At 48.7% G+C, this 26,993-nt stretch overlaps 1 protein-coding gene across 1 annotated transcript in view; it reads right to left on the reverse strand.

Moving 5' to 3' along the window:
- The window catches only part of ABCC4 (ATP binding cassette subfamily C member 4 (PEL blood group)), a 222,820-nt gene that overhangs the window by 159,043 nt on the left and 36,784 nt on the right, over positions 1 to 26,993 (reverse strand). The window contains exons 2-4 of the mRNA XM_037057558.1: positions 23,310 to 23,420; positions 22,729 to 22,849; positions 12,230 to 12,454 (exon numbers count right to left, since the gene is read on the reverse strand). Of these exons, the coding sequence (XP_036913453.1) occupies positions 12,230 to 12,454; positions 22,729 to 22,849; positions 23,310 to 23,420 (457 nt within the window). The remainder of the gene's footprint in view (positions 1 to 12,229; positions 12,455 to 22,728; positions 22,850 to 23,309; positions 23,421 to 26,993) is intronic.

Genomic DNA, 26,993 nt, shown 5'->3' on the forward strand with positions numbered 1-26,993 from the left:
CTAACAAGTAAGAGAAAGTCTTGGAAGCAGCTGAAGAAAGCGACACATCACAAAGGAAGGAACAACAATAGAACTGATAGCTGATTTATCAGAAACAATGGAGAAAACAGCATCTAGAGTTATCAGTTACATGGTTGTTGCTACCAGGAGCTACTGGTTGATGGAGCGCACAGACCCCTGCGTATTTATTTACATCAGCATGACCGTAAAAACAGTTGCCATCCATTGAGCGCCTAAGATCAGGCCAGATGCTGTTACAAAGTAAAAATTATTCCCACTTTGCAGAGGAGAAATAAGGTGAAAGCGTTTCGTGTCTGGCACCCGGTCTTTTTTAATGCAGTCAGGTTAACATTGTTTCTCATGAATGCAGAAAATTAAAGTTTGGTTGAAATTAAAAGTATGTATGTTACAGTTGTTTTTTAAAAGTTCACATCCAGTGTGGAGAAAAACAATGTGTGAATTTCATGCCTCATCTTTCTGCTAATGTTTTGCTTCCACATTTCCTTAAACTGACATGTTACAACGAATACTGTTTGGTTAGATTTGTTTTTCTTGTGAAAATAAAAACAGTTCCACCCTGAGAAACACAAAAGGCACGCAAAACAACTGGAAGCAATACTGGCACATTATATGCCAAACCCACAGTTAATACCTTCGATAATCAAGGGCATCTAAATGTCAATAAAAAAAATTATAAATGCTTATCAATTAATAAGAGGGGTGGGCTGCATGCAAAGAATGGGTGCAGAAAATTCACCAAGAAAGACACCAGTGGCTTAAAAAATTAGCAACCCTCAAATTCATGTCAATTAAGATAAAGCATTATTTTTTCAGCCAGATGTTGGTAAAACTGGCAGAGATTTAAAAAAAAAAACACAACATCCAATCTTAGCAAGAATGTGAGCCAACTCGTCCACTGGAAAGCATGCAGTGGAAACGCATCTGCTCTTAGAAATGAAAGATGTCTTCAAAGCGACAGCTTCAATCATGCACACTGCACTACCGTTCGTTCCTAGACAAAAACCGGGACTATCTCATCGGTCACACCAGCCTCTCCCTGGCCACCGGGAACAAGTCCATGAACTGTGGAGTGCCTACTGCACCAGAGCAGTGACCTGCTTACGGTCAGCCCCCTCCTGTGGGTGGGCCCGAAAACCCCTCTGGAGTGCTAAGGAAACTGTATGATCCAGGCCAAACATTCATTTTGTACGATTTTTTCCAAGTAAGTGCAACTAATAATTGTCACTCGTCTGAAAAATAAACTGTCTCTCCTGTCCAAATTATTTTCACTAATAGAAGTGAAACACCAAACCCAAGTGTGGGCATGTAAACACCACCTCCGAAAGAACGGCGGGGGGGGGGGGGGGGGGGGGCGTTATNGGGGGGGGGGGGGTACGTTCTTTCCACAGAAGGAAGTTTCCCAGATTGGTCAGATGCACTACCCCTTTAAGAATTCCATCTTCACTGTTACAAAAAGCCTTCTCTGAAAGTCCTTCAACACACACGTCACAAGCTGTGGTTCACCATTTTCATGATGCAGGTCCCTGATCACCAGCGTGAATGTCAAGGGCTTCAGTGTGTACATGGTTCCTCCCACAGAGGGACCCAGGTGGCTACGCCTTTGGACAGGCATACGTCAAACACCCACGTTGTCCCTTGCTCTAGGGGCTGTCCCTTTGAAAGACTGTCTCACCGGTGCCCACTACTATCTTGTCCTCAGACTGGCTCACCATCATGACTCCATCTCTTCGCTAGGATAATGCTGCGTAATATTCTAGGAAAAGTCAGAAAAAAAAGGCTCAGAGTCAGAACCTAAAGGACCTTCAGCACCGAAAACAGGTATTTGGGTCACTTATCTTGCAGTTCTGGCGTACTTCCTGCCTGATTCCTGGCCCCACCCAGAGCCGTCTGTCACACACTGTGGGTCCCAGGCACACTGGGCAAGGCTGCTGCAGCAGCCAGGAGGGCTGTGTTTAGCTCACCTGAAGCAGAAAATTGCCTGTATTTTTCCAATACTGTTGCTCAGAGTTGCCTAGCGAGGCCGCCACACCTACCGCCACGACTGAGTAATTGAAAGCCATTAATCTCGGTTTCTCAGGGAAGGGCTGCCCAACACCCTCCGTCCCTAAGAACATAATGGATGGCAACTCCCTAAAGATAATCAGGTCCCTTCTATGATTCCATAGAAAAGAGGTTCAAGGAAATAAAAAACAAAGTCGGTCACCTGCTACTCTCTCTCACCTCACAGCTCCACAGCGTTCCCCCAAGTGCTCTGCAAGTTTTGATGGACATGGCTTTTACCTCCTGGGGGTACGTACCAGTAACTTCCTTTTAGCTCCATCAGCCACCTTTTACCTTTAAACCACAATGACCTACTGAACTCTAGAGGCCTGAAAGATGCACTCGGAACTGACAGGTGAGCTTCCAAACAGGAGAGGAATACCTAGACCCCAAGAACCACCTGGTGGGCCGGGGAAGGACTGTGATACCTGCTCGGAGGTCAGACTGAGGACCAGAATTCCTCAGGGTCAGTTTCTCCACATTCTCGGACCCCACCACCTCCGAGAGCCACCAGTCTGTGAGGCTGGCTCTCCGACGCCCTGGGGCCCACAGCCCCTGCAGGACGGCACAGAGCCTGACCAGTCGGCAGTGTGGAGACCGCCACACAGCGTCCCCCATTGGCTGGCAATCATGCTGCCTGGAAAATACTACTCTCCACCGTGTGTGCTGTGGAGGGGGAGTGCCTGATGTGACCCCAGACCCTTGGGGACATTTCAGAAAATCTAAGTGTTGCACTGAACATAGGGGCCTCAGTGAGTGGGGGGCAGTCAGCATGTGACCTTGCTGCAGGAGAATGACCACAGTGTCATCGATAAAGTCCATGACCACCTGTGCAAAGAACAGGGGAGGCAACCGGACTAGTGTGTTCTGAGTGAGATCATACCCCCAGGGAGTGAAGACCCCTCACAGCCAGACCCTCCCATCGCCAGTTTCTTTCTGTGCTTCAAAGACAAGCCCTGTCTGACCAGTTTACAAACAAGAGAGGCGAACAGAGAACTGGGCAACTCAGAACAGCCATGGCAAAGGCGCGCCGGCCGGGCAGCGGAAAGAAGGAGCTATGTGAACACGCATGAGCCCACGGGAGGGAGAGAAAGTAATGAAGCATGCCCCCGACAGAAGGAGAAGAAACATAAACGGCTACCCACTTTTAAAAACATATATATTTTGATCATAAATTCCTGTTTTCTGTTTCTATAAATGTTTTTATAACTAAAGCATTATTAAAAACCCACAAAAAGTGTTTATAATCTATCATCTCACAAATGACATGCTTAGTCATTAAAATGTATAGGTGAGGGGCATATGCTAGTCTTTGACAGCAACTATGCTTCGAGCTATTTCGTCTATAAAGAAGTTTCTAATTAGTTTGCTCATGGTATGCCTCCCTTCAGACCGGGAGTGCAAGAGGGAACCAATACGCCCCCGACAAACTTACCTACTGTACATAATTTGACTGAGGATTAGCCAAAATGAGTGTATTTTACAAACGTGATTTCCCTTTCCCGTAGGGTTCATACGCATCGAAGCACTACACGGGAGCAGGCTGCGAATGCAGCAAACTTCAAGTCAGGAGCTGCATGACTCGCTGCCTTTCAAACACCGACTTCGAAGCTTCCGAGAATGAAGACGTGTGTACAGAAGACAAACACGGCAGAGCGCAGGGCCGCCGTTTAAATATGGATGCGTCCACAGTGTCCCTTTTTAGAACCAACCTCACCAAAAGTGACAACACCTTAACCTCCATCATCAGTGGGTACACGGATATCAGCAGAAATGTGCACAGAACAGTGAGGAAAACTACCTCCTGTCACGTGACCTGTCACCCCTTTACCAAATCCCATTTTTCTAAGTCCCACATTCTCCTGCTCAACGGATCGGAGCAAAAGCAGTGGGGCCCCAATAGAGGTTAAGACACTGCGATACTAAAGAAAGAAAGAGTGACTGTGTCTATGTGTAAGCTAGTTTACGAAGCTTGAATTCTACTATAGTGAGGGCCACAGAATGCCTAGAAAATTTTGGAGTGCCATGAATGTTGAGTAAATCTGTTGGTATGTCAAATTTTAGTTTTCCAGTTTTATTGGAATGTGAGTTCGTGCACTCAAAATACTGAGCCGTTTAAAGAATCTAAAGTGAGGCTTCAAGAGTACCGAGCACTGTCTTGCTACAGTTCATTGTATCCAGGTTCCAGGAAAAATAAATAAGGCTGGAAGTTGAAGAGGGGAAAAAAAAAAGAAAAGAAAATGTAGGCTGATGGGGCCCGGAGGCTGTAGACGAAGACTGGAAATCAAAACCCAGACCCAGCTGCTCGGTGGGAGCGGGGAACAGGAGAGGGCAGAGTGGTCTCTGCCACACCTTCCTCTTCCTCCACAACCAACTACAAAGGTCATCACCACAGCTGATGGTCAGGGTGGTAGATGACTTCTTCAGAGAACACTGAGTAAATGTCTGACCCATGCCTATTCAAGACACTAAATTAACCCTGGGGCATTATGCTAAGAGAAATAAGCCCATCGCCCAAAGACAAAGTCTGCACGATTGCAGTTCCGTGAGGCACCCAGCAGAGGGCAATTCAGAGGCAGCAAGCAGAACGGAGGTTGCCGGAGGTGGGGGGATGGGAACGGCAGTTTCCCGGGCGGGCTCAGTTTTACAGGGAGAACAGAGTTCAGGAGGGATGGTGGCCAGGATGGCACAATGACGTGAAGGTACCGACTGCCACGCAGCTGCACACTCGAAAATGGTCCACGTGGTCAATTCTATATTATGTGTATTTAACCACGATTCAAAAGAAAAAGGTGTCCATTTAAAAAATGAAATGATTATCCTGGAAGACCTCAAAGAAAGTAACTACCAACCAAAAATTTTAAACCTAGAGAAATAGCTTAAAAGAACAAAGGAGAAATAAAAACATTTTCAGACAAACAAGAAAAAAATTTTTGACTAAACTAATTACAATTTTAAAAACATAAATGTCAGCCATGAATTCAACATACATCCCAGGAAAAGGAACACAGATCCTCAGGCTGTCCCCTTCCAGTTACCCACCCCTGCCTACTGCCCCCTTTCCCATTCTCTAGAATGTTCTCTCAGCTGTCTTGGTGAGGAGAATCCCTAGGGAACAGGTGAAATATACAGGTTTCCCAGCCTCTTCCTTAGAAATTTGGAGGAATAGGTCTGGAATTAAACCCAGAAACTGGGTCTTTAATAAGCATGAAGATGACTCATGACAAAAGCTATTGAACCTCAGCCCACGACATGCCCTCACCCTTGTTCTGTTCGGCAAAGAAGCGGCCAGGTGTGTCCCCCCAGCTAATACTGCCGCACCCTGTGCTGTACACACCCTGCCGCCTGCCTCAAGGCCCACAAACATCTAGCTGATGAAACTCAGGATGAGTTTGCTACTCTGATCCATGGCTGAGAAACTGACGAGACCAATGCCCGCCACCACCACTGTCATAAGGAATGATATCATTGGACAAAATTGTGGTTTTAGGCATCGATTAACAGGCAGTGCAAGACTGACCCCTGAGAGAGGGACACTTACAGGGCCCCCTCTCCACAGCCCTGGTTCTCTGCCAGGAGACCACATTCCAGCTGTGGCAGTGAGCTGGGGTCCACAAAGCATGGCGGCCACAAGCAGAGGAGGCAGAGGTCGGAGGTTCGGTCAGCTGAAGTGGCTGGCAGCTTGGAAGCAAGGCTATCAGAGAGGAGTACAGAGAGGGCATCTCGGTGGGGTTCAGCTAAGGCTGCAAGGCCTTAGCCGGGGAGTGAGCTACAAAGGCCCAGGTCGAGACTGCCCGAGACCAACCAGACAGGTGGTGCCCCGGAGGTGCAAGCAGAAGACAGTAACTGAAGGTTAAGCAGAGATGGGACACTGCCTTCTTGAGTACCCAGCGTGGAGAAACCTCACTACATCATTAAGAAGCCTGGCACAAAGCTGACACACCCCCAAAAGACCATGTCTCGGAATTAACGACCATTCTCTAAAGCAGTGATGCTCACTGGGGTGATTTTGCATCCCGCACCCCCAGCACACGATGTCATCAATGGAGTAAAAAATTAAAACCATACTGAGATACTACTTTATACCCTCATAAATAACTGAACCTGCACCCAAAAGCTCTGCTCGGCTCTCCCCTCACACACACAAAAGCATGGACAAATCGCCCCTTTAGAACCTGAACTTGGAACCGCCTGCACAGGTCCGATTCAAGCTCCTATCAGAAGTAAACCAGAAAAATGCAGGGGCGGGGAGATGTGTTTCAAAGAAAGATTTTAAAGTGTTAAACAGCGTAAGAAGCACTGCTATACTAGTTCATCCTAACTCCGTCAGAAGGCCAAAGAAGACGCTTAGAAGAGAAAGTCCAGCCAGAGTACCAGGCAGATGCTCTGAGTCCGTAAACACTACACGGTTTCGCTGTGAACACATCCTCAGATGCCACTTCTGTGACATGTGCAGAGAGAAAACGTAACCAGTAACCAGACTAATAGGCAAAATATTGACTTGAACCACATGAAATTGCTGTTTTTGTAAGCCCGAGGCCGTTGAATTATCTACAATTTCATATTGTCCAGCCTAAATATAAGGCAAGAACCTACACTGTAATCACTATAGTAAAATTAGCTTTAAATAAAACCAAAATCAAGCTCTAGCTGAGAACTAGCACCGTAAATCATCTGGCTAAGACACAAACAAACTTTCTATAGGTTGTTTTTCCACACTCCACGGAGTTAACACAGAGGGAGATGAAGGGGGGCGGGGCTGAGGCGAAGAGGGAGGGACCACAGGGAGGTGACCGCTTCTCTGCTCACAAGGGACACCGTCCAGGGCGGAGACTTTTTGAAATTCAGGCCCCACGTCCTGCAGAGGGCTGCAGACCTCTCTCAGCAGAAGTCAGCAAGCCCCACCAAGAGAAGACATATCTTAAGAGAAAGGTGTCAAAAAAGAGGGAGGTCCTTCATCCAGAAAGAGGAAGAGTATCTAAAAATGTGAAATGTAGTATAAACGGCGTGGGCACAAGGAGCAAGCCTTTTCCGCCAAAATATACAAGTCTAAAATTAGAGCTACAGATAATGTTGACCTGAAAACACTGTAAGTCAAAAATGCATTGAATATACCCATCACACACCACAGCTGAGTGTGGCCTACCTTCAGTGGGCTCAGAACACTTGCATTAGCCTAGGGATGGACAAGGATATGGAGGTTCCCTTCAAAGGGATTGCCTTCTTCTTCTCAGCAGAGGCAGGAGACACAGATGGGCCTTTTGTAGACAGGATACAATGAGAAAACGCAAAACACAGTGCCCCAAAACCACTGGCAACACGGGACCCTGCAGAGTGCTGGGTGAGACTATTGGGATGGCGTGGCTGAATGGGAGCTGGGCCTGCTGCCACTGGCCACCGTCACAGAGAGTGCCATACTGCATGTCACTAGCCCATGTCACTAGCCCACTAGCCCTAAAAACGATGTACTTTTTCTAGTGAACTTATATGGCTCCCGTACTATCATAAAGCTGAAAAACCGTTAAATCNCCACTGGCAACACGGGACCCTGCAGAGTGCCGGGTGCTGACTATTGGGATGGCGTGGCTGAATGGGAGCTGGGCCTGCTGCCACTGGCCACCGTCACAGAGAGTGCCATACTGCATGTCACTAGCCCATGTCACTAGCCCACTAGCCCTAAAAACGATGTACTTTTTCTAGTGAACTTATATGGCTCCCGTACTATCATAAAGCTGAAAAACCGTTAAATCAAACCATCATTAACATTGGGGACCATCTGGACATCACTTACACAATTAAAAATACACTTCCCTAAGGTGAGTAAAAATATTTCTCTAAATTGGATATTGATGTATAGACGCCACCTCCTTGAGATGTATTGGATAGAGATCAGTATTCATGTTCTATAAAGTCACTGGGAACATGATGAGTGAACAGGAACTGCCCCAAGGGGAAATGCAGGGTTAGGTTTCCGCCAGCCTTTGGAAGCATTTTCATCAACGGATCCATACATACATAACCTTGTTTCTGTTCACAGACAACGTACTTAATACCTGCTATCGGTTCATAACGCCAGACCCACGGCCAGAAGCCCGCGAGAAAACTCATACCTGAACCAAACCTGGCTAGCACAAGTATTTTCTCCACAAGCCACTGGGGTCTTCCTGCGCTTCGCAATACCAGACAGCACTGGAGCTCTCTGCATGGGACCATTTTAAATAGCAAAATCACCCCTCCAAAAAAGCTCAAAGGTGCAGAAAACAGTCACTGAAGAGACTGTGAAAATGACATCTGTTTACGGCAAGACGGCTGTAACAGGAAGGCAGGGCGTCATCTTGTTCAGCATCAGCAGGGAATAAATGAGGACTGACCGTACGTACAGTCTCATACAGCAGATCTACACCCAGGGGAAAAGGGAAACGAGGATGTCTGCAGGGCATCGGGGCACCTTAGGAGTTGAAACAAAGGACACACACTCCCACACAAGCTATCCTTTAGGCTACTCTAAAGAGAGTGAGGACAAGGCTTTAGCCAGAAAGAGAAGTCTGGCCACATTGACTCAATTCTGGGAGGAAATCTGTCCCAGGGAGCACGTAGCAGCAAACGGTGTCCGTGAGCTCAGTGATTAACAGCTCCAGCTTTACCCAGCATTCAGAGCAAGCCTGCCCGTCACCCGGGTCCACTATGGTGTCCACCACAGTCCTTCGATCTGGACACGAAGTCAGGGAACCTAAGGGCCAATGAGGCCAGAGATCTCAAGGAAGAATCTCTGTACCTTATGCATTTTATGATGAAAAAAAAAAAAACCTCTGTGAACTAGGACTAGAGCATCCTGGTTACGGAGACGGTCATCCTGCCCCACCTCCTGGGCTCTGAGCTGGGGAAGTAGCCCTTTGAGATGGGAAGCTGGGCAGGTCCTCCTTGTCCTGTGTCCAGCAAAGAACAAAGACAGGAAATAAGCCACTGCTCCCGCTACAGACGTGACAGCGAGCCATGCTGGCAAGACAACCAGTGACTGCTGGTGACGTGCGATAGAGAGCAGCGCAATGATTAAAACACTGCTATGTTAAGGACACGTTTTCTTCCTGCCAACCTGATGACTTTACAAAAATAAAAATAAAAATACAGCCTGTGTCGCACAGTTCCTTTATTTAGTAAAATACTCTGAAAAATGCCCTAAAGACTGGAGGAACCCAACAGACCACCGTGAGCTGTTGCGACAGACGGCCTGCTGGAACCACTGAGCCAAACAACATGCTGTGCGTCATCGAAACTTCGCTTCGCTCAGTCCCCAACTTAAACGGAAAAATCCAACAACAAAGTGACAATGTCAAGTGACAGAATCACTCTAAAGGACAGTACGGCGGTTCCTCCAAAAATTAGACAGAATCCGACAATTCCACTTCTGCAGGCGTACCCAAAACCTAGGAAAGCACAGACTTGGACAGACAGCAGGCGCTCATGTTCACAGGTGTGCTGCATTATTCACAACGGTCGTACTAAGGGAACCACCCCAGTGCCCACCGCCAGGTGAATGAGTACAAGAAACAATACGAGAATATGAGGCCTGCGATGAACTACTACTGGACCTTAAAAAGCAGTTAAATTTCCAGTACATGCTACAACACGGATGACCCTTGAAGACATTATGCTACGTGGCATAAGCCAGACACAAAATGACAAATGCTGTATGATTCCATTTCTGCAGGGCCCTAGAGCAGGGAAATTCATAGAGGTAGGCAGTGGACTGGCAATGCCAGTGGGGAGAGGGGCTTAGGGAGCCAGTGTCTAAGGGGAACAGAGCTGCAGTTTGGGAAGGTGAGGAAGTTCTGGAGGTGAAGAGCAGTCACGGCTGAACTCCAAAGGGAAAAGTCCTCAGTGCCACCAAATGGTACACGTAAAGCCGGTTAAAACGGTAAACTTTACACTAGGCACATTTTACCAAAAAAAAAAAATGCTCAGGAGCCAGAAGTCATTTTACTGTTGCAAAGGTAAACAGATGACCAGTCATTTTGATACAGGCTCCATCCCACAGAGTCATTCTGCAGGACAAACCACAACCATGAGCTCATGGTCCATTCCATTTCCAACGCCCAGCCTGACATTCCCCCACGAGAGAGAGATGAGGAGGCGGGGCCTGCGCAGCAGCTGTGGCCCCCAGGAACCAGCCCACCTGTGACAAAGAAGTATCTTATTTCTTCAGCTCAGCAGGATTCTAGCCACAAGGCCGTGCACCAGAAAACCTGCCTTTCCCACGTTTCTGGAATTTCAGGTTGTGTGGATGGCTTAACCCAAGCAATTCTTGGCTTCGTAAAGGGTCAATTCTTTTGGGTAACCAGGCCGGCAAATTAATGCCCACAGGAGATGTTTGCTTATGCTAAGTCAGATCGGATTTCCCTGAGGAGGTGCTCCAAAGTGTTCGTGGGAAGAGGAGGAAAAACAGGTGGGTGACAGCACCTGGCACAGGGCTCTGTTTGAGCGGTCACCGCGCACCTGGCTTTGGTGCGTGACTTCTTCACAGCGGGGCGCTGGTGACATTTCCTATTTACTTGGGGGGGGCACACATGATCTGGAAATACAAAATCTAGATAATATATAGAGATGTCTAAGTATTCTCCTAAATGGCAAAAAGGAGAGCAACAGAAGGAACAGAGATGATGAAGATGGTGACACAGACAAAGGAGACCCCTTGATAGAGCAACGGCCCGGTGGCTCGAGTGTACCTGCGCTGTGACCATTTCCATGTCACAGAAGAGGAAAGAAAGCGAGCTCCCATGCTGGAGGCTGCCACAGACAATGAGATGCCCGGCCTCCGGGAGCCCCCCAATTCCAAGGTTATTACTGTTCTGCTCGAAGGACCAGGTGCAGGAGACGTCTTACAGTTTGCAAGAAAAGTCGTTACAACCAACAGAAGCTCTAGATAGGCAGCAGCTAGAGAAAGGAAGCAACACTTATATTGTTGGGTTTTCTCTTTCAATGAGAATTTTACTTTTTCAGTAAACACTGTGTATCTTCAAGATACACAACATGCTGTTCTCATACACACGTGCACTGGGAAATGATTACTATGGTGAAGCCGGTCAACACAGCCATCCCCCTTGCATTGTTTCCTGTGGGTGGGTGGGTGTAGACAACAGTTAAGACCTACTCTCTCAGCAAACAGTGGACAGTACCGTTACAGGGGGACTTAACTGATTTGGGTTTGGGTGTTGTGTCATCAGAGCAAACAGTCCAGGGCAAAGAGATCCCCAGGGTCAAGTCTGTAAAAAGTTCTTCAGCGCCCGACACTGGAGTATCTGTGGCAACTCCTTTGTACGGACACCCGAAACCCTCGCTCCTTTTGTGAAAGTTAAGATTGGGGTAAATTGGGGGAGAATTTCACAGCACGTCTCAGTACAAAAACACTGAGCACATCAAATTGGGTCTTAATCAGTACAACTGCTGGCCTGCAAAATGAAGGAAAATACTGTATATCATGAGCGACATAAAAGAGATAAAGTCATTCTTTCCCTCCAAAATTACCAAAACAATACAAACTTTAAAATTTTATCCCAAACATCCATTTTTTCTTTAATAGTATTAAAAGCAGCCATAACTATAGAATATGGAGAGCACATCTATATTTGGCTTTCATTTATATTTTTCTTGAGTTGACAAAGTTATATTGAACATAATTAAATGGTTCATTTTTTAAAATATCATCTTTCCCTTTCTCAAATATTTGATATGTCTTTTGTCCTAGATTTTATTTTATAGATCCAGCTTCACTGATGGTCACTCTTTAATAACACTTTGACATAAATGAAGGTTTTAATGAACAACAAATAAAGGTTCCATAAATATACCCATGAGATTAAGGCATGAAAATTCTTCATGCCTACATCAACCTGCTACTTTTTAAAATTTAGATTCCATTACCAATTTAGTATTTTGCAACAGCTATGGCCAAATGCTATCAAAGACAGTCCTGAGTTGATCTCTATAGAAAACATCATATATTGGTAAAGTTTGCCTTAAAAAAAAAAAAAAAGCCTGACGCAAATAGGAGGCTCCTCCACGTAAGGTTTAAATGGTTCTATTTACAAAATGTCTCAGTGAGGTATAACTTTCCCCAAATGCCTCTGACGCCACAGGTGAGGTGCACGTGCCCACACCAACGGACACTTACCTTCCGGTAAATCATATGGCACATGGCTACTCGTAGCCTCATGCCCGCACACTGAACGTGATAAAAGTACAGGTGATGCAGCAAGGCCAAAACGAGCGTGCAGAATGACAGCATGGCAGCGTAGATGTAGGCTTCTTGCAGAGCGGCAGAATCGGTGGGGTCGTAGTTTTCAAAATAACTAATAATCTTCCCCAAAAATAGGGGCTGGACTATTCTGATGCTCTCCTAAAAGGAAAAGAGGGGGGGACCCTTCATTAGAAACACAAGCCATACTAGTTTTTCCTAAGGCAGTTCTAACTCTTACTATTAGCATATAAAAAAGGCTACGCCCATCGCTCATCCAAAAGAAAACTACTTCCTTCTTTATGACAAGCAGACAGCAGTCCCAACCTTCAGCCAAAATTCGAAGTTCAAAGACGATAAAGCGCCGGTACACTGTCCATGCTCAATACACACAACAACCGGTACTTTATTATTTTTTTTTTATAATTTTTTATTTATTCATTTTTAGAGGGGGGAGAGAAGGAGAAAGGGGGAGAGAAATATCAATGTATGGTTGCTTCTCGTGAGTCTCCTGCTGGGAACTGGCCTGCAACCCAGGCATGTGCCCTGACTGGGAATCGAACTGCAATCGTGTGGTTCGCAGGCCCGCACTCAATCCACTGAGCTACACCAGCCAGGTTTTTTTTTTTTTTTAACACGGATTTTTCTTTTATTTATTTATTTATTTATTTATTTTTAAAGATTTTATTTATTTATCTTTAGAGGGGAAGGAGAGAGTGAGAGAAACATCAATGTATGGTTGCCTTTTGTGCATCCCCTGCTGGGAGTTGGCTGGCAGGGAACTGGACTACAACCCAGGCATGTGCCCTGACTGGGAATCGAACCGCAATCCTCTGGTTTGCAGGCCCGTGCTCAATCCACTGAGCTACACCAGCCAGGGCACAACCGGTACTTTAAAATGCACTGGCAAAATGCCACCTGAACCATGGCCTAAAATGAATAAGGGAAATAGTGACTAAGGAAGGATAGAGAATTTGCTGACATAGGGACAGCCCGCTTCCTCTGTCCTCGTGATGTCCGGGCCCAAAGGGAAACCAGGCTGGTTCATTGACCAGAGGCACACTCTTTCCCCAATTCTGCTTCAGGAGCCTTCACCAACTGAGATAGTGGCGCACACACAGCCACAAGGGAGAACCCTCTAAGCTTTCCCAACCCAAAGGCAATACGCTGGTAAATCAAGAGAAGGAAGTCCAGCTTCCGTGGGTTAAAAAGAAAGTTTTGTTCAAATATTAAAGAAACCAGGCTTGGGAGGTTCCCAGGCTCTCAGCCCTGTGGGCTGTCGCTTTCATATGTCACCAGCCTCTAGAAGGGGGGATGTGTCCAAACCTCTGGTCTTTAGGGTTGAAAACTAAACATGGTGAAAGCCAAGCTGAAAAATAATGTCATCCGTGGTTCAGCCATGCTTTACAGGTGCTCATTCTGAAAAATTTAACAATCATCTACTTCCCCAAGGCAAAAATTAAAATCCTACTCCAGTGCGTTGGCTGTCATCGGGCTTACTTCCTGTATAAGATTTAGGGAAAGTACTTTTCTTCCCCAAGACAAAAGGCAAAGAAACGGCACCACCTGCCCCTGCCTGACAAATGGCCACTCCATCCCACACACTATGAATTCTTCCTCCCTTGTAAGGTACACTTCTCCCCATCAAAGAAAACCAAACAGTACAAAGCCACGCCACCAAAAGTACATGCAGAGCCCTCAACATCATCTCCCCCACAGACTTCTCCAAAGACAGAATGCCCAAAGTTTGGAAATCGTTCAAGAACCTGACCTAGAAACAAGCATTGCCCTTTAAGCAATCCCTCAACTGACAGGTCTGCCTACCTGTCCACAGTGAGGAGCTCACGCACAAAAGGAAGGGCGAGTCAAAAAACCGCACATGGAACAAAACTAACACGCATTCTCTTCCACACCCACTGGTAGTGACTGATCCGGATATTTACAGCAAGAGGTCCCCATCCCTGAAACGGACATGACACAGATCCCCAGCCCCACTGTCCTGCCATGGGTACAGGCACACACCTGCTCGTGGGCTTCACCTTCTGAGAGCCCACGGCCGTTTCCATCTACTTTGTACAAGGAAGGAACACTGTTTAGCTGAAGAACTATGAGCAAGATGATTAAACCTCAGGAACACAAAGACTCACTGTTACACTTCCAGCATGCCCTTCCATTCACCCCAAGAGGCACTAATAATAATTTATAGAAGAGCCCTCATGCAGCGGGTCATAAAACAGACTTTAGTAGTTTACTGAGGCCAAAGCCAGAGGCTTACAAAGGAAGGAATGTCAAACTGTAGTCAAACTGTACACACAGGCAGCCCCAACCCAGGTCCAGCCGAGGGCAGCCCAGACCAGCAGCACCAGAGCCTGCGGCTGCCCACCAGAGGCCCAGAGGTGATGCCGGCCATCCCAAGCGTTCAGAGAACTTACAACTGTCTCTGAAGGTCAGTGTCGCCTGTTGCCCAGCTTCCTTTTGCACCTGACATGGGTACAATGACAAGAGAATGTTGAGACCGTTGTCACCCATTAGAGAGAATACTGACAAAGGCAACAAACCCCACAAAATAAAGGGGGTCACTACCACCTAGGCATCCTGACTCTTCTGCTGAGATGGTCCTTAACCATCTGGCCAGGCAAATAAGCTCACTAACGAGTAATGCCCGGTCACGGCCCCCACCTTCCCACACATCTGTCCACTCTTGATCTCAATCCTCAACAAGTAACAGGACAACTGGGAAGACAGGTGTTGTAAAACTTGAAAGTAACCAAATTAAAACCTTCTGGATGACTTACAGCTAACACTGCTGTATGATATATAGGCAAGCTACGAGAGTAATTCCTAAGAGCTCTCATAGCAAGTAGAAAAAAATTTCCCTTTTTTCTTTCTTCTTACTGTATCTATAGTTTGCAACAATCATTTCTTAATTATTTCTCAATAAAATTGGGGGGGAATTATTTTTTAACTTTCTGGATAGCAGAAATGAGCTCAAAACTTACTCATGCAATCCTTGCATCTTTGAAACTAATCTCTGACTTAGTTAAGATTCTTCCCACAAACCGACTGGAATGCAGTCTTTATTCCTTCACGAGAATGCTCAACTACGAAACGATGAAGGCATTTTTAAAAGGGCCCAGTATGAGCCCTGCCTGGTGTGGCTCAGTGGATTCAGCACCAGCCTGTGAATGCAATGGTTGCCGGTTTGATTCCCAGTCAGGGCACATGCATGGGTTGCAGGCCAGATCCCCAGGTAGGGGCCTGAGAGAGGCAACCTCTTGCTGTTTCTCTCATACATCATGTTTCTCTCTCACTTCCTCCCACCCTTCTCCTCTCTCTAAAAATAAATAAACATTTCGTGGAATTATAGAACAATTACTTTTTTAAAAAGCAGTTCCTAAAATTTCAGAGTAAAATGAAGCAAATGTACCTAAACATAAACCCACCAAGTTGTTGGCATAACCACACAAAAGAGAATGATTACAAGTAGTTTTAAATAAAATAATCTAAAAATACATTCTCAGTATTTTCAGTATAAATGTGATATTCAAGGCAATATGAACTGCAAGAAAATCTTAATTTTTTTCAGAAGTCACATTATGGGTGACAGTGTTGATAGTGTAAGATAAAAGAAATGAATAATTATGTTTTCATTGAGAACTGGGATTAGGCACAAGAGAAAGAAGAATAGATGATGGGAGAAAAGAGATACAGAGATAAGAAAGACGTTAAGAGTAATGAGATGAAGTAAAAACACTAATGTCCTCAATACGGTTTGCACTGTAAGTACCCAAAAGCACTAGTGATTATGTTTACATTTTTAAAGTGCATTCTAGCTTGGTCCAATCAAAGCAGAGAATCAATAACCAGCCTAGCAGCCACGAGCACATCTAATATACCTGGACTATAGTCTCTACACACCATTTCCCACTAAAAGGAGCCAGGGCTACTTGGAGAAATGGCTGATTCCAGGGCAGGGCAAAACCTATACAAGAAGAGCCAGAAACATCTCATCACTCCAGAGAGCAAGGAAACTAGCAAAGACCATAAGAGTATGTGTGAGAGACTTAGGACTCCCACTGGACAAAGATGACCAAAATTTGGCATTAGAGAAATAATTGGAATGGACTGGTGCACTTGAGAAATGCTGAAATCCATCAGCTCACACTGATACTCATTAAAAAAAAAAAAAAAGCAGCATTAACCCAGAGGAGAAGGCTGGAGAACCAACTCATTGTTTTGAAAACTAGTTCAACAATTCAGAACGTTCCCTGCCCTTCCCACACGGGCTGTACCTCAGAGTAACCAGTGTTGATAAAGGGTCACTTTTCATGCACAGAGTTCCGCTAACCAGGGAAGAATCAGAATATCACCACTTTGCAACTCCCTAATGATGCATGGATCTTAAGCAACAATCACAAATAACTGCTAACATCACACACACACACACACACACACACACACACAAATACAACCAGATGTTATGCAGAAGAGTCTGTGCCTGGTAAGGGCGGTAACGCAACCCTGCCTAAGCAGTAATCCTGCCAAACAGAGGGGGCACAAAACTGAGTCGGGTCAAGCTTCTAGACCTAACCACCAACTGAAGTGCCAGAGGGCACGTGCTTGGAGTGGTGTAGTGGATGGTATAAATCCAGACCTTGGGAATTTCTACAAGACAAACAATCTGGTTCCTTCAATTCAGCTGGAGAGATGGCAGACCCGTAAGCACACAAAAGCATCCATCTACACATACATGCACAGAGATACACAGCAGAGAGGGAAAGAGAAGAGATTTGACTAATGTACAACCTATACCAATCAAACACACCTTATTTAGACATGCCTTCAAACGCCAAGGAGAAAAGAAAAAAAAAGACAAAGAAATGTGAATACTGTCTGGCTAGTAATGATATTGAAGCATCAAGACTGATCCTGAGTTCATTGTACTGAAGCTGGCTTAGGGTTACAGACGGGCTTGGTCACCCTGCAGGGGACAAAGGAATCTTCTCCCCCACCCTTCTGAGTTCTTGGATGAGACCCCCCTACAATAAAAGACAGGATCGTGAGAGAAAAGCAAACAGAAGCGTATGAATATGCATACCTCCCGTACACACGGGAGATGCCCAAAAAAACTGAGTAATGCCGAGCTACCGCCTTAAACAGCATCTTCAGCTACAGACAGAAGAAGGAACAAGGGGCGGTTATGAGGGGTTAACAGGAACAGCGAGGTGAACAAGGGTGCAGCTGGATTTGTTGTGCAGATTTAAGCCTCTTAAAGCCAGAGCCGGACAGAAAGGGAGCCATGACAGAACAGGGATTTCCCTTATAAACGTCAGTGACCCTTACAGAAGAGTCACCCCAACTGTTTCCAGAGTTTCTCCCGTGTCTGCTCTTCCTCAAAAAGTATCTGCTCAAATGGTGTTTTTGCCAAAGGGGCATATCCTGGGGTGGCCTCTTCTGCTACCTGTCCATCCTATTCTATTTCTGTATTTTTGAAATGCTCGTAAAAACTTAAAAGAAAAAAAAAAAACACTGCATGACGCAGCTGACAGAGGAGCACCCGGTTGCTGTCAGAAAAACACACGCTCTGGCGGCTGCCCGGACCCAGGGCGCGGCCGTAGCAAGAGAGAAAGCGTCAAGGGTGCTGGCCCAGGAATCAGAACGTTTTGCTTCGGAAACCAGATGGGCCACTTGTAAGTCACAGAACCCTAAGCCTGTCCCCTGCCCCCCATGTTCTTAGCTGTGGAAATACCTGCCCTGTCCGTAGGGTCATCACTAGGACCAGCTGGTGCGTAGAGCAGGCGTGCTCTGCAGGCCTCCTGTGAGCTTTCCCCTCCTTCTCTCCTTAGTTCTGTAGCCCCCACAGCCCCCACCCCCATGGTTGCTCCCACCCACAGTTCCTTTAGCAGCCACTCCTTGGCCTCCTGGGTTAAGCAGAGGTGAGGGACACCTAGAAGAAAGAGCTGGGAAAGCCACACAAAGGCCCAGAGAGGTCTCAAGAATCAGCTCTGAGTCAAGGCACTAACTCTACTCCGAGAGCTTTGTTCAACCTGTTTTCCTCTGCCCAGGTGCTGAGTTCCAACACCAAGACTGCCGCAAATGTCAGACTTCCTACGGCCTCCACCTGGGCCAAAGACAGTCAGCAATGGGGGGTCCCAGACAAAGGCAAGTCACTGGGCAAGGCCAGCAGGTGCCTGGGCCCATTTCTAAGGGTCCCTGGAATTGGCCCCTCCTCCCCTCCCAGGAGAAGGGGACTGGAGAACCCACAGAGGCTCCTAGAGGCCACCCCACTGACACACCAGTGGGCGGAGACCTCCTTTCTCAAAGAAATAGCCCCAGGACTGGGGAGGTGGCCTCTGCCCTCCTTTGGCCCTAGAAAAGGCCTCTTCCTCTCTACCCCGAAGGCTCTGAGCAGGCAAGCTGGCTCCTTCCCCAACGCAGTCCCCACGGAGGTGCACACAGGGGCCAGGCGTGCCGGGAACTCATTGGCCGTTCCCTGCTGACTAGCGTCACCCTGGAAGAACACCAAGGTCACCACTAGCCAGTACCTGCAGCTCCAAGCATCACAATCATTCTGCAATTCTCACAGGACAGGTTTTCACTGCTTCAAATCCCAACCTGAAAAGCCTTGCCCAGGACTGGCATCACCCAGTCCCTTCCCACGGCCGCTGCTGTCACGCACAGGGAAGGCCCTGCCCACACTGTGTGGGTGGTAAAGCGCACTACTCTGAAACTGTGGATAATCTGCCTGCCTTGCGCTTTCTAGAAAATCCCGGGCTGAGTTCAGATCTTCCACTACGTAAAACGCAAGACCAGCCAGCAGCATAGGTACAAGACCATAACATGGGAAACTGCTTCCAGAAGTCAACTATTAAACTAACATTCATTCATCTAACTCAGCAACTAGGTTTAATCACTGAAAACCCAAAGCAGCACTAAAAACTTTATGGTTTCACCCTAAGAAGTAATTTCTCTGTAACATCCCCAGAACACCAAGAGTGTCAGCAGGCAATTCTAAGAAAACAAGAATATTTGCTGTGTTGGATTCCAGGCTTCTTTTGGCTGCCAGGAAAAAAAAAAAAAAGAAAATTCAAGGTTTACTTCTAGTTTATCTCTAATGAATCTTAGTGACCCCTGAACATCACTGGATCAGAGTGTCCTGCCAGTTACCTCAAACACAAAATCAGAAGGAACACCGTTTGCTTATCACCACGCTCGTCTATGGACTCTAGACAACGGTCTACTTTTAAATCGTAATCACCAAGGTACTGGCCTGAACACAGACAGCATGAACAAGCGGGCACCCTCCTAGGAGAAAGCCCAGAACCCTCACATCTGATTTACCTGCTGCCTGCACCGCCTGGTTCCACCCAGCTGTCACCATTAACACCTCGGGCCTGGTGTGTCCACCCATAATGAGGACGTGTGTTCAGACACTGGGGCAGACCTGCCCCCCACACAAGTGACTGAGCCAGGGTCCTCATCCTTATTGAGCACGTGCACATCTACTCCCAGGCTCCCCAGGAGGCAAGCTCTCAGCAGGGAACCAGGTCTTCTTGCTCAGGGACAATACAGCGAACTCAAACCGAGTCCTACCCCAGACCACAACCTCCCGCTGGTCCATCTCAGGGGGCCGACCTGGAACGGAGCCCAGAGAGAATGCACGGATGTCTGCGAACTTCGCTCGCCCGGGCAGCCACAGCTGCACCCACATGGGGGTGGTAGGGACAGGAAGGTGGGTTCTACGAGGCCTCTGGCCCATCTGGTCCTTGCTGCTACTGCTGCTAGCATCCACACCCGAGCCACGTCCAGCACCCGGGGGACGTGGCCACCTGGACTCGACTCCCATTTACAATCCGCCATTTGACTTCCTGCTCCAGAGGGTTGCTGAGCATCTTCCCTACGACAACCACGCCAAGTCCAAGGTGCGTTCATTCGCCCCAGCCCCTGTAGGCACTGAGCGAGCTGTCAGCCCCAGGCGTGGTCAGGCTCTGCCTTTGAGGCCTGGTACTCTGCTGGGCACAACATGAAACTGGGTGGCACTACCCGTCCTCTTTTCTAAAATGGGGCTATAATCATCCTGTCCGCCTCGTTTGAGCTGGCCAAAGGAAGAAACGCCATATGACATGTCAAGTGCTCAGAGCAGCCTCTGACGCCCGTTTTTCAAGCACTTCTTGTCATTACTACACTAACAATGCCACTGCCGCTCACCACCAAGCGAGCCCCTGCCGAAATCGCAGCCGGTACTACCATTCCCCCGAAGCATGAACCGCCGCTGCTGCTATTGTTACTGCTGAGGAGGACCAACCAGTGCTGCCACTGTGAGGACGAGCCCCCAGGGTGGCCAGGCGCTCTACCCCCCGTCTTCTGCCACGACTACCCATCATCCTAAAAGAGAAGCCAGGCTGACTCTCTCTCAGCCGCACTCAGCGCCCCAACCCAGGTGCCCGGGTCTCCCAACAGTGAGGTCTTACCAGGGGCCATAAGCCCCGCACCCCGGCGGGGCTGATCCTCTCTCAGGAGGGACCCTGGCTGCTGCAGCTCTGCCTCCGTGACTAGGTCTCCTGAATTCTGCCCAATAAAGGCCAGAAGTTCGTGGTGAGCTGGGATCTGGTCACCATGTAGGGCCCCCAAGGAGCCGACAGCCATGACAGCGAGGAAGTCCAGAAGCTCAGGTCAAACCCAGTGACATGGGCTGCCTTTCGGGGTCTACCTGTCCTGGTAGCAACAGGACTCGAGAGCTGCGGAGGGACGCTGCTCCAGGACACAATCCCCATGAACTCCAAGGCCACGTACTCCACCAACCCACCACCAGGCCACCACCGAACCCCACCGACCCACCACCAGACACGGTGCAGGCCACAGGCCCATGCCCAAGGCTCCGAGCATCCTGGCAAGCAGAGTGCCTGAGGGGTGTTCTGTGAGGTCTGCGGTGACATTTGGTCAGGAAATGCTGCATGCATGGGCCACAATGACACGGGCTTATTACCACCCTGCTCATTTCAAACTGATATATCTGTGCAAAGTCAAAGCCAGGCTAGACAGCTCAAGGGGTTCCTGCACCCTCCAACACCCCTGGGTCTCCCCCCTGGTTTGCGCCTCCACCCTGCCCTTCACAGGGCCCCAGTGGCATCCCAGCAGTGGCGGTGCCTTCTCAAAGCAGGCACTCTGCCCCACGTACCTATCTCCCCCCTCTGGTGCACGAGCCAACCTGCCCTTGTGATCAAGAATGCCCATCTCCCAGGGCCATGCAGGCACCTGTGAACTGACAGATTCTCTGGTTTTCTCCCATTGTGCTAAGCAGAGTTCCCCTACTTAGCGACCCACTGGCCACTGGGCCCTTCACCACAATGAGTCTGTTAAACCAGAGCTACGCCTCCCACACCCAAGCCATCTGGCCCACGCATCTCACTCCTGTGACAGCTCACCACCTTTCTGCAGCTACGGCAACTGTTTCATAGCAACTGCAACGTCTCTCTCCACTAATCTCATGCCCACACAGGGCTACCAATGTCCCTAGGGCAGTACTAAGGTGCCACACAGCATGAGCCAGGCAGGCAGATTGTTAGCATGCCTACCCGGAACTGGCAGGCTTGCTTTCCGGCACTGAGCCCCCAGGCAGAGCAGTGTCTTCCTAGAGGATCTTCACCGAGGCCCTTCATGGGAGCGGAGGCCACTGAGCACATGGCTTTCTGCCACTGCACATCCCCTTTCTACAATCAGTAACGGCTCCCGAGACCCTGCCTTCCAACCAGCAATCCAGCCCAACCACCAGGAACAAGGAACCAGAATGGGGGGCACACATTCTCCGGAATCCACAGCGGAGCCAGAGCACCTCCAAATAATGGCCGCCTCCCAGTGCCCGACCCCCTGCACTCCCAGGAGCTCCAGCTGGCTCTGGCTCTGACACAGGGCCCCCAGGTGCCGTTTCCCTGGAAGGGGAGAGGTAACAACACCTGCTTGGAAGAACACTTAGCAGATATGGCCTGGTCAAGTCAACAATTACTTGATGGGCACCTGTGAACATCTTCTGTTTCTCCAGGCACTGGTCCAAGTTTACCGCCTCCAAACCACAGGGCACAAGTTCCTTGGGGGTGAAGAGTCTGCCCTTAGTCAAGGATCACTTGGCAGTGACAATATTAACGGAGCACCAACAATGTCCTGATGTACTTAAAGTGTTTGTGCAATGCTGTGCTTTCACAACTCTCTATGCTGATTAGTTAAAAACCAGTAATCTCCCTGAAGTCCAGTCACTTAGGTATTTGCCCAGTCTAACAATGACCATGACCGCTGAGTGACCCCATGTTTCCTGGACATGTTTCAGCCTCAGACCTGACCTTGCCTCTCCCCTCCATAGTCCCACCCATCTAAATACTGCCCCCCCCACACACACACACACATACACGAAAAAGCAATTCATTTTAGGTGAAAACTTTTACCTCAACAAACGTAAAAAGTCCCAAAACTAAATAGGACTTCCAGTAACACTTGATGATGGCTTTTGTTAAAGAAGGCTTCTGTGAGCCATTCTCGGCTCTCGAAACTTCTTTGTCCCAGTACCTGCCAATGAGAAACAAAGCATGATGAGGATCAGCACCCCTGACACAAGGCAAACAGGGGCAGGGAGCAGAGGCCAAGGGATGTGTCCGCCACAGGGCACGTCGTGACTGTCCGACAATGCAGGCTGGCTGTCTGCAGGGCTCCTGCAAGATGTGCGGTGCAGCCCAAGAAGGCAGGCAGAAGGACAGACAACTTCCTCCAGTGGTACCTCCTCCCGGGTTGGTTCTGAGCTCCTAGGGCCCTTGCTGGAGGCCCTCCACCACTTCCACAGATGCACAGGAAATAGGTTTCACCACCCATCTCCCAGCGTGGCTCAGCCCAGGGACAGCCTAAGGGGAGGGGAGCGTGCCACACGGGGAGGAAGCAGGTTCTAGCTCTTCCAAAGGCAGGCTCCAAACCACTGGCCACACACTTAAGGGATTCTCCTTCCTGCCCCTCCTCCATCCCGCCCGCTGCCTACCGTTGTAACTCTTCCCCAAGGTGCTTTGAGCGGTCCTCTGGAAGCACTGAATACATATCATCTTCTTCTAATCTCCGTTTGTGACCGATTTTAAACAGGGGGTTTAGCCAACTGTTGAAAATGAAAAGAAAAGGAATGACATCCATCCAAAAACACACATATGTCTCATCAGAATCCTACTTCGTGGATTCTGTTTTTTTTCAGAGCCTACATCCCAAATAAACCAATATGGGGGAGGGTTGGAATTGGATATTTTAGACATGCATGCGCGCGCACACCCACAGAGCCCCTCACCCTGTCTTCCCAGAGAGCCCAGAACCAAGGGCATACCCTCCAATGTCAAAGAATACTCGGCACCTGGAACACAGTTTTTTAAAACATTTTATTTATTTATTTTCAGAGAGAGGGGAAGAGAGGGAGAGAGAGAGAGGAGAAATATCAATGTATGGTTGCCTCTCATGTGCCCCCCCACTGGGGACCTGGCCCGCAACCCAGGCATGTGCCCTGGCCGGGTTTGAACCAATGACCCTTTGGTTCAAAGGCCAGTGCTCAATCCACTGAGCTATACCAGCCAGAGCCCAGGTTGCGGTTTTTTAACACCCTTCCTCCCATAAAGGAACCACAAAGGAACATTTTGAAGAAATAATTGACTACAAGGCTAGGACAGTGTCACGCAAGCATCTGACAATTTTTAGCTTTTTTAACCTGCAATATAAGTGCCTGACATTAAGCTTTGGATTGCTGAGGCATCCACTTCAAAGACATCCAACTCAGACACACAGCCAGCTACGGGACTAGATAAAAAGACAGCCCCCCACCCAACAAAGGTCCCTTTTTCTCTCCCAGAAAACTCTGCTTGACCTAGATAACTAGCCATTTGCTTAACCACTTGCTTTTTCCTTTCTGCACTTTAATTCCCATTTCTGTGGTTCAAATTAATCAACACAGAATAAACCCATGAAACCCTAGGCACACCACCCTCAACTCCAATACAGGTAGGACCCCAGGATCTTGCTCGCGCACACTCTCTCTCTCTCTCACTCTTGTTTGCTAGCTCTCCTCCCCACCCCCTGCCACCCCAGGACCTTGCATGTGGCCCCAGACATGCCCTGTACCCTCCAGGACCTGTGAGTCAACACCTTGTCTTTCTTTTTTCAGAGTTCCCTGGTGATCACTGTGGAGGTATGGCTGGAAGCTTAAGAACCACAAGGGCTGGTCCAGCCACAACACTGGTTCCTAGGGGGAAGTATCCACGAGGACTCCCCTCCAGCAGAGGCCCAGGTGAGCAGTGCCCCAAGCAGCCCGGGCAACGGCATCACTGCGGGGGACGCGGCCAACACAAAACAGGCAGAGAAAGCACAAGACAGGCCTGAAACATCTTATGCCATAAAATAAGGAAGCGCTCAAAGAATCATGAGGACGTGTCGAAATGACAGGGGAAACGGGCTGAAGGGCTCTCACAAAACAAATCCGGGCACATTGAGCATCAAAGTAAATAAACGGCAACGAATCGTAACCCATTAGATAACAAGAGTCCACGCCCAAATCCTTACTTCTGTGTAAACAGGAGAGGAGGGAACGCTTTCGAACTCCCAAAATGCAAGCAAACATACTGAAGGAACCATGGAGTTAGAAATTATCAACGGTAGTCAAAAATCGGTGAGCGCAAGTTTGTAGTGGAAGAAAATACTCACGTAATCTCAAATCGTATCGCTACTGATTACTTTCTAATTGTGAAAAGAAAGACAGTAACTTTACAGGGGACCCACGAGAAAAACCCTATTCACATAAATTGACATCATCCATCATGCATTATTTAAAGGATAATAATTAACATGCAGAACTAGCCTGAGGATTAACATTTAATTGTACTGTTCTTGCCAGGGTAAGGAAATTTTCCGAAGCCAGACCATAACCTGTGAAAGCAGTGGTCACCTCTCTCTATCTCGTTTGCTGCTTGCTCCCCCGCACAGCAGGAGGTTTGGAGGAGGGGCTCGGGAGGAATTTACTGAATAAACGGACATCCATGAATCACTCGGGAAGCAGAAAGGGCAACTGAGCTCCAGGCTGTGCAGTTCTGGCCACCTAGCAACTTGAAGAAGCCCAGGACCAGGGATCAGAAGGCTGGATGCCAGTCCCTGCGATGGTACTGAGGACCCAGGAGTCCCCAGGGCCCCAACCACCCCCCCCACCCCCACTTCACTTCTACAAGGTCCAGACTGTGCACCTCCATGACTTTCTGCCAGTCACTTAACATCTCCAGGTCTCGGACTCCTCCCAAAGCACAAGTATAAATCTGTGGGCTTTAACCCCGTGTTGGGCCATTCATTCCACAGTTGTTCCCTATAGAACAGGCCTGGGCAGTTGGCGCTGGAATTTACCCAACAACGGCCGGCCCTGAAAGTCCCTCTTTAAAACTCTGCTTGTGCAGGAAAAGATGCTCTAGGTCACTAATCATTAAGGATGTGAAGATCAAAACCACAATGAGGTTATTCCCTCACACATGCCCCACATGCTGTGGCCCACGGGGACACTATCCATGAAGCCCCTGGATTAGGCCACCCGAGGCTCCTTGCTCTTCTTAGCAGGGGCTGGGCTGGCCCTGGGGACATGCCTTCCCAGCAGCCTAGGGGTGCCTTATCATCTCCCTCAGCTCCAGTTCCCAGCACCATGCCACTCCTGGCTGTAAACAACCCTGGCACCCCCACAGGCCATGCAGCCCGCTCCTCACTGCTGCATCCAGAAAATTCTCTGTCACTGCCTGTCATTCTTTGGCAACCCAGGGGCTGGGTCAGGCTTCCCCTTCTCCCCAACTCCCAGCATCACAGTGAGTGACTCCCACACCCACACAAAGGGCACCCCAAACCCCAGATGCTCACTTTCTTGTCCTCATCTCTTCTGGGACCTTCCTTCCTTCCTTCCTCTTTATTCCTGCTGCACATACCGAGTCTGGGCTCTCTGACCCCCACCAATGCCCAATGACTGTGACCCGGTCGGCATCTGCCATCCTCACACTTACGGGGCCAGTCAGGCCCACGGAGGTGGGCCTCACACCAGCCCTAGGGGACACGTGTCCACCCTCTGCCACCAATACCATCTCGATGCCTCCCCAATCCAGACTCCTGTGGCTAAGTGCCTACTCTTCATCTCCTTGTTGCTAGTGGGATTTAAGGTCCCCACCGAAACTGCTCTCCCCCTTCTCCATAAATGTCCACCCCATGGAGCCCACGGCCCACACCAGAAACCCGGCGGTCATTCGGGGTGCCTCCCTCCCCTCACCCCGCAAGCTGCCACCTCCAAAATGCAGCATGTCCATACCTGCTTCCCCACGTCTCTGCCTTCCCCACTGAGACCCAAGACACCATCAGTTCTCAGTGCGGCCACAGCCTACCTGACCTGCCTGCTTCCACTTGGTGGCTTCCCTCCCACCTTTATCCAGAAGAGCTGAAATGGTTTCTGAAAATCACAGGACCATGCTGTCATCATGCAGCAGGACACCACGGCGATTCCTGATGGGGTGTCACCCGTGACCAGATCCCTCCCACCTCGCCACCCCATGCCCTGCCCCTCCTGCCTGCCGTGGCCCCAAGCTCCTGTCTGCTCTTCCGTTTCTAGGAATGAGTTCTCTGTGCTCTGTCCCGTCTCCTCCCACAGCTGCTCCGGGTCTGCTCCGGGTCTCAGTCC

Source organism: Sturnira hondurensis, unplaced genomic scaffold, assembly GCF_014824575.4.
Source record: "Sturnira hondurensis isolate 20B ecotype Veracruz unplaced genomic scaffold, ASM1482457v3 Scaffold0009719, whole genome shotgun sequence".
NCBI lineage: Eukaryota > Metazoa > Chordata > Mammalia > Chiroptera > Phyllostomidae > Sturnira > Sturnira hondurensis.